Below are 7,521 nucleotides of genomic sequence, written 5' to 3' on the forward strand. Positions count from 1 at the left end.
GGACGGCGTCCGCGAAACTTGGAGCCGCCGTCGATCGCTGTCGGGAATCAGAACAAGAGAGAGAGCTCGAGAGCGAGAGAGAGAGAGAGAGAGAGAGAGAGAGAGAACTCACGATCAGGAAGAGGAAGAGGGGTGCCTCGTCGCCGTCGCGCTCCGCTACTGTCGCCACTGCTACTAACCTCGCCGCTGCACCTCGCCAATTCTACTTCTACTTCTGATTCTGCTTTCGACTCTACTTCTGCATTTGATTTTGATTTTGATTTGTTATTTTCTAATTTTATTGTTGTTGTGCTTCTGATTCTGATCATGCTTTTGTGTTGATTTTGTTGTTAAATTTGATGTTGTTGTTTCTAAATTTGAATAATGTGTTATTGTTGGTGTTGAATATTATGTATTTGGTATGAGTAAGGGAGGTGGTAGTGGTGGTAAAGGTGGTGGTGGTGGTAGAGGGTATTTTTGTCCGTAAAAAGTCAAAATGACGATTTAGTACCAAATGAAACGCTGGGGATGATTTTAAATCCAAAATAACGTTGGAGACGAATTTGGTAAAAAATACATCTATTATTTAGTTTATTTTTAATATGTATTTTATATTATAATATGTATTTTATATTAGTAATTGACTTTAATAACTAATTTTAATGTACATATTCGATAGTTGTTTCTGAAAACCGAAATACATCTTCACAAAGCAATTTACCAAGTGGTTCTGGTTCACATAATTTAGTTTCTCATTCGCAGCTTCTCAAGATCTTGGCAATAATGAAAAAGTTGATGTTTCAAGTATGGACAAAACAGGTTACCCACCCAAAGCAAAAAACTAGGAAAAATTATCATGGCAGTCATCAAACTTTGTGCATCATGCATCCCCCTATGGCCTATGCACCAGAATAAGCTGAATTTCAAGTTTCCATAGTCAAATGAGTACTGCACGTCTGCAGCTGTATTCTTTAGTCCATACAAAATTTTTGTTTAACTTGTCTAAAAGTAGAAAAGAGTGAAGTGAGACCCACTTCTTGAATAATAATCCCGAGTGTATTATTTAAGAGATCTCAACAAGTAAACTACCTTACAACATCATTTTTATTAAACTACTTTATAACATCATTTTTCTTAATGTCATTCCATGGCTTCTTCTACGTCTTCTAAAGCCTCCCTTTTTCTCTTATCAACAATCTTATTCTTCTCAAATGCTTGTGCTATCAGCAACACCCCCAATGCAGAAAACCTCAATGCATTGAAATCCTTTTGCAGAACCACACCATACCCTGAAGTTTGCTTCAACTCATTGAAGCTATCAATCTCTATAACCATATCTCCAAACATACTCAACAACCTCCTTCAGTCTCTCCAAGTAGCTATATCAGAAGCCACAAAGCTATCTGATCTTTTCAACAATGCTGGAAACTCAAACAGCATCATAGAGAACAAAATAGGAGCAGTTCAAGACTGCAAGGAGCTCCACAAACTCACATTGTCTTCTCTGAAACGCTCTCTATCCGCAATCCGTTCGCAGAACTCGAAGGACTTGGTTGATGCAAGAACATACCTTAGTGCAGCGTTAACCAACAAAGAAACGTGTTTAGAAAGCATGGAGTCAGCTTCTGGTACCCTTAAGCCAACTCTTGTGGATTCTGTGACCAACACTTTCAAATATGTCAGCAACACTCTCTCAATGCTCCCTCGTAAGCCTGATATGAAGAAGAAGCAGAAGAAGAGCACTCCAAAGTGGTTTTTTTCAAAATCAGATGATGAAGGGTATGATCCTAGTGAAGTGATTGTTGTGGCTGCAGATGGGAGTGGGAACTTTAGTACTATCAATGAAGCTATTGACTTTGCTCCAAGTAACAGCTTTGACAGGACAGTGATATATGTGAAAGAAGGGTTATACGAGGAGAATGTGGAGATTCCAAGTCATAAGACCAATATTGTTTTGCTTGGAGATGGAAGAGATGCCACTGTCATCACTGGTAACAGAAGTTTTGTTGATGGCTGGACTACTTTTAGATCTGCCACTCTAGGTAAACAAACCCCTTTATGATACTATTCATTATATTGATTGTGAAATGTGAACTACTTCTTAGCCTTTAAAATGTTCGGAATTGGTTATTATGATTTTTTATTTTGTTCACTCTGGCTACTATATATGGCTTTGTTATCTCACACTAATCTGTTTTATTTTTTTTGTATTGGATTAGCTAGCTACTGTTAGATATAAGTGGAGTAGTGTTATTCAAACTTGTAAATTTGAGTAATTATGAGATACAAAAAAAGATTAAGCTCATCACCTGTTTTTTCCCTATCGATCAGCTGTGTCTGGGGATGGTTTTCTGGCTCGAGACATAGCAATTGAGAACAAAGCGGGGCCAGAGAAGCATCAAGCAGTTGCACTGAGAGTTAATGCAGACTTGACTGCATTCTACAGATGTTCAATCTATGGCTATCAAGACACACTCTACACTCACTCCTTCAGACAATTCTACAGAGAAAGCGACATATATGGCACCATAGACTTCATATTCGGAAACGCGGCAGCGATCTTTCAAGGCTGCAACATTGTTTCACTAATGCCAATACCCGGCCAGTTTACGGTTATTACCGCGCAATCACGAAGTAGCCCTGATGAGGACACAGGGATCTCAATCCAGAACAGTTCAATTGTAGCAAGCACTGATTTGAGTTCAAATTCGACGATGGTCAAGAGTTACCTTGGGAGGCCATGGAGGGTGTATTCTCGCACTGTGTACATAGAGTCGTACATTGATAAGTTCATTGACCCGTTGGGATGGACAAAGTGGAACAATAATAATGATGGTGATACTGAAGGGCTTGAGACTCTGTATTATGGAGAGTATGAGAATTATGGGGGTGGTTCAGACACTCGTAACCGTGTGGATTGGCCAGGATTCCATTTGTTGGATTACAATGATGCTTATAACTTCACTGTTTCAGAGTTCATTGCAGGTGATGCTTGGCTTGGTTCTACTTCTTTTCCTTATGATGATGGGATTTGAACAACAGACGATACTTCTTTTGCTGCAGAAGCGTTTAATATCCTATTACATTGTCTAGGGATACATGAACAAGTAATTCACGAATGAGTAAGAGATATCTACAATAATGTTTTTGCTGTGGTTCGATGCATACGGTGGATCTTCTCCTGTTACAGTGATACTCTTCCATACTTGTAATAAGGAGGAGTCTAACTCATAACCCCTTCACATGCTTCATGCTTGCTGAACTCCACATAGGCCCGTATATTTGTTACTTTGGCATCTTAATATTCCTATTTTCATTATTAAGAAGGATACTAAGATAAAGTTGTTTGAAAACATTTTGTTAAGGATGTTTATGGATGTTTATGTGTCACAAAAATCTGCTTAAATAACATAAATTTTAACTATTTTTTATTAATATTTTTTTTATTATCAAATATTTTTATTAAAAATATTTATTAAATTAATCAATAATTAGTTTATTATAACAACAATAATAAATTATCATTATTAAAATTAGTAAAAAATAAAATGACAAAACAGCTCTTAACAAAAAAATAAAATGACAAAGCAACTCTTATGTTAGTACATAACAACGATTGAGTCGCACAGCCTATAGCTGTTGTTTTGTTCTAAGCATTTCTTTGTAGCCAAATGTTTTATATAACTGAGAAGAATCCAATTGGCAATTTATCAATACTTGCGCAGCTCTTTTTTTATAGGCATGGATCTCCAACTCTTAAAGTAATTTTTTAAAGTGTCAGGAGCAATTCACACCTAATCAACTTCTGTAATTCATGCACATCATACCTACCAAGAGTACTCACAAGTAACAAATAAGTGTTAACGATTTTAACATTCTTTTTATACAACACGTACAAATTATCATTTTGTTTTAGGATTCTCAACCTATTCAGTTGGCCCTTTATATTGACACAGCCTACCAATATAAACTAAGTGAACAACTCAACTCAAGGCGAAACTTTTAGGTCTCATTTCTTAACATGTTCTATTAAAGTTTAATAGATAATCCTATTTATTAGTGTGTTCTATTAAAATTTAATAAATAGTCTTCATTTCTTAAGTATAGATTGATAGTCCCGATATAATTAAGTAAAGCACTATGTAGACTAATCTTATATTCATTGTTATGCTACATATTTAGTAAATAGAAGAGGGAAAATTAAAAGAAAGACAAATACACAAATTTTAATTCCTAAATTGTGAATTTTAACTTATAATTTTTAATTTTAAATTTAGATATTGATATAAAATATAATAAATAAAAAACTAAAAGGGTTGTTTAATTAATAAAAAATATATTAAAAACGAGCCTACAATAAAAAAGATGAGATCATATAAAATGTAATATAATAGTAGTTTGTGCTTTTAATGTTTCTTTCAAGTGAATTTCATAAAAAAAATGTTATATGACGAATAAAATTTATTAGTTTTAGTTAATATTTAACTCAAAATGTTGAATAACATTGATAAAAAAAAATGTTAGTACCCTAATTTTTCTCCTTTATAAATATATATAGACATAGATATCCACATACATATTTATACATAATACAATTTTATTTTATATTAGGTGTGTTTTATGTTGTTTAACTTTTATTTTATGTGTGATTGATTTTTTTCCACATGGAATATGCTTACATAAGAATACTTCCATATTTGAAATAAAACCAGCCCACAAACACATATATGCATGGCATGCACTTTACTTGGTCTTGTCTATTTTTGGCCACTACTATACCCTTGGGAAAAAAGAGAAGCATAATCAAAGTTTGTCTTAAGAGTAGCATAACATGGCGGGAAATAAGGTTAGAATGGGTGGAACATGGAAGAACAAGAGGTATTATCAATGGTCAACCGTCGTGGATTTTTGTCACTCGACAATTACCTTCCCATAATAGAAAACCAACCTCAAAGACCTCCCAACCACTAATACCTTTTCCTCTTCAAGCAAACCAAATCGCATTTAAATACAAATCACGTAACACACAAGTCCAAATTGAAGGTCCGTTCATTCTTTTTGGATCTCCTAGCTAAGGCAGAGAGAAGTTCCTCTGCCTTAGGAAGCTCCCAAAAGAAAAAAAATGGCATTTCAAGATTTTGATGTCATCTCGGAACGTCGAAGAAATGAGCAGAAGGCAAAACTCAAGAAGAGGATCATCATGGGCGTTGTAGCCGCCATCGTCCTTGTAGGCATCATCGGCGCAGTCTTCGTCGTGGTATTGCCAGGAAATGACAGCAAAAGCAACAGCACTCCATCGTCGCATTCTCCATCATCATCTTCGTATTCGTCGTCGTCGTCGTCACCACCATCAATCGCAAAATCGGAGAAGATGGTGGAACTTGTCTGCGATGGTGCCGAGTACAAAGACAAATGTGAAGGACCTCTCTCAGATGCATTGAAGAACGACCCTTCCATGTCGCAACCCAAGGATATTCTCAAGTACTACGCCAAATATGCAGAGGATGCAGTTAACGCTGCTTTCGCCAAAACCGAAACCCTCAACTTCGAATCCCCGGAGGAGCAAGGCGCCTATGAAGATTGCAAGCAGATCTTCTCTGATGCCAAGATCGACCTGGAGGCCATCACGAACCAAGTATCCGGAGACAACATCGATTTGAGGAACATCACCAACAGTACTCCTGATTTGAACAGCTGGCTCAGTGCTGTCATCAGTTACCAACAAACTTGCATCGACGGTTTCCCTGAGGGACAGTTGAAGACTGATCTTGAGAACCTCTTCAAGGACTCTAAGGAGTTTGTTAGCAACACACTTAACATTGTTTCCAAGGTTGGTAACTTCCTCTCCTCCTTGCCAACGTTCCGGAGTTTGGCCGAGGAGAAGCATCAGTCGCCGCTCGATTTCCTGGACAAACGCGATGGCTTTCCTAACTGGCTTAGCCAGAAGGACAGGAGGATGTTGAAGGCTGCCGATAACAAGCCCACACCTAATGTCACCGTCGCCAAGGATGGCTCCGGGGACTTCAAAACCATCTCTGAAGCTTTGGCTGCCATGCCTAAGACATACGAAGGAAGGTGTGTATATTTTCCATTATTGTTTACGCCATCTATATATAGCACAACTCATAGTTCAAACAATGTATGAAAATGCAGGTATGTGATTTTTGTTAAGGAAGGAGTGTACGATGAGACAGTGACAATAACACAGAAAATGCAGAACGTAACCTTGTTTGGTGAAGGTTCCCAGAAGAGCATCATCACCGGCAACAAAAACTTTAGGGACGGTACCAGGACCTTCCTAACTGCCCCATTTGGTAAGTGAGCGATCGAATAATGCAAAAAACAAATCCGAGATATTTAAGTCAAAATTATTAATGGTTATGGTACGGTATATGCATGCAGCTGTGCTAGGAGATGGATTTATTGGAAAGTCGATGGGATTCAGGAACACAGCTGGGCCAGAAGGACACCAAGCTGTGGCTGCGAGAGTGCAAGCTGACCGCGTGGTGTTTGTGAACTGCCGCTTCGAGGGTTACCAAGACACACTATACGCCCAAACCCACAGGCAATTCTACAGGAGTTGCATCATTTCCGGCACCATCGATTTCATCTTTGGTGACGCCGCAGCAGTTTTCCAGAACTGTATCATGGTTGTTAGGAAGCCAATGGACAACCAACAAACCATTATAACCGCACAAGGCAGAGTTGATCCAAAACAAACCACCGGAATAGTCCTCCAGAAGTGCATCATCAAGGCTGATGACTCGCTTGTGCCTGTCAAGGCCCAGTTCAAGAACTACCTTGGTAGGCCATGGAAGGAGTACTCCAGGACAGTAATCATGGAATCCGACATCGGAGATCTCATTCACCCGGAGGGATGGCTTCCTTGGGCCGGCGACTTCGCTCTTAAGACACTCTACTATGCTGAGTATGCAAACACTGGACCTGGTTCCAAGACCGATGGCAGGGTTAACTGGCCCACCTACCATGTCATCAACAAGCAAGAAGCTGCCCAGTTCACTGTCGCACAATTCTTGAAGGGATCTTGGGTCCAGGGCACCGGTGTGCCATCAGTTCAGGGTTTCTATAACTAAGAAAAGAAAAAAATGAAAAAGAAAAAAAAAATGAAAAGAAAAGGGATAATGTACAAGTGAATAGCAGTACAGTTGTTGTAAAAGCTAACTATCTCTTCCTGGCCTCCTCATAAAAAGATGAGTCTGAGATGTTCATCATATAAATCTTTTATTTATTTTTTTTTTCATTTTTTCGTCTTGATTACTGCAGGTGTAGGAAAAGAAAATTCCTGCAAAATTTTGAAAGTATAAAATGTGCCACAAAAATTTTCTCCTTATTATTGCATCTTCTTTTCGCTGGTGGTAAATACACAGGATTATTCCAATATAATGCAAGTCATTATCATATTATTAGGATATTCTCACTAATTATTGGTTTATTTATCTTTCAATTTTAAAATAAGAAAAAGTTATCATTTTTAACTACAAAACTTTAAAATGCTAATAAATTTAATTATAAAGAATAAAA

At 37.6% G+C, this 7,521-nt stretch overlaps 2 protein-coding genes across 2 annotated transcripts; both read left to right on the forward strand.

Annotated features, from left to right (window-relative positions):
• Nucleotides 1,033-3,332, forward strand: LOC107638428 (probable pectinesterase/pectinesterase inhibitor 12). The gene is made up of 2 exons (XM_016341688.2): nt 1,033-2,021; nt 2,311-3,332. Exons 1-2 carry the CDS (start codon nt 1,127-1,129, stop codon nt 3,012-3,014), a joined length of 1,599 nt encoding a protein of 532 aa, XP_016197174.1. The 5' UTR covers nt 1,033-1,126; the 3' UTR covers nt 3,015-3,332.
• LOC107635840 (pectinesterase) lies at nt 5,009-7,247 on the forward strand. The gene is made up of 3 exons (XM_016339402.2): nt 5,009-6,054; nt 6,133-6,293; nt 6,382-7,247. Exons 1-3 carry the CDS (start codon nt 5,102-5,104, stop codon nt 7,071-7,073), a joined length of 1,806 nt encoding a protein of 601 aa, XP_016194888.1. The 5' UTR covers nt 5,009-5,101; the 3' UTR covers nt 7,074-7,247.

The sequence above is a fragment of the Arachis ipaensis genome, chromosome B04, assembly GCF_000816755.2.
Source record: "Arachis ipaensis cultivar K30076 chromosome B04, Araip1.1, whole genome shotgun sequence".
NCBI classification, from domain to species: domain Eukaryota; kingdom Viridiplantae; phylum Streptophyta; class Magnoliopsida; order Fabales; family Fabaceae; genus Arachis; species Arachis ipaensis.

Excerpts from the sequence above, each read along its gene's own strand:
- LOC107638428 (XM_016341688.2), top strand. The coding sequence starts at position 1,127 with ATGGCTTCTTCTACGTCTTCTAAAGCCTCCCTTTTTCTCTTATCAACA. Across the intron at positions 2,022-2,310 it reads TTTTAGATCTGCCACTCTAG|CTGTGTCTGGGGATGGTTTT; the intron begins GTAAACAAACCC and ends CCTATCGATCAG.
- LOC107635840 (XM_016339402.2), top strand. The coding sequence starts at position 5,102 with ATGGCATTTCAAGATTTTGATGTCATCTCGGAACGTCGAAGAAATGAG. Across the intron at positions 6,055-6,132 it reads CCTAAGACATACGAAGGAAG|GTATGTGATTTTTGTTAAGG; the intron begins GTGTGTATATTT and ends ATGAAAATGCAG. Across the intron at positions 6,294-6,381 it reads CTTCCTAACTGCCCCATTTG|CTGTGCTAGGAGATGGATTT; the intron begins GTAAGTGAGCGA and ends ATATGCATGCAG.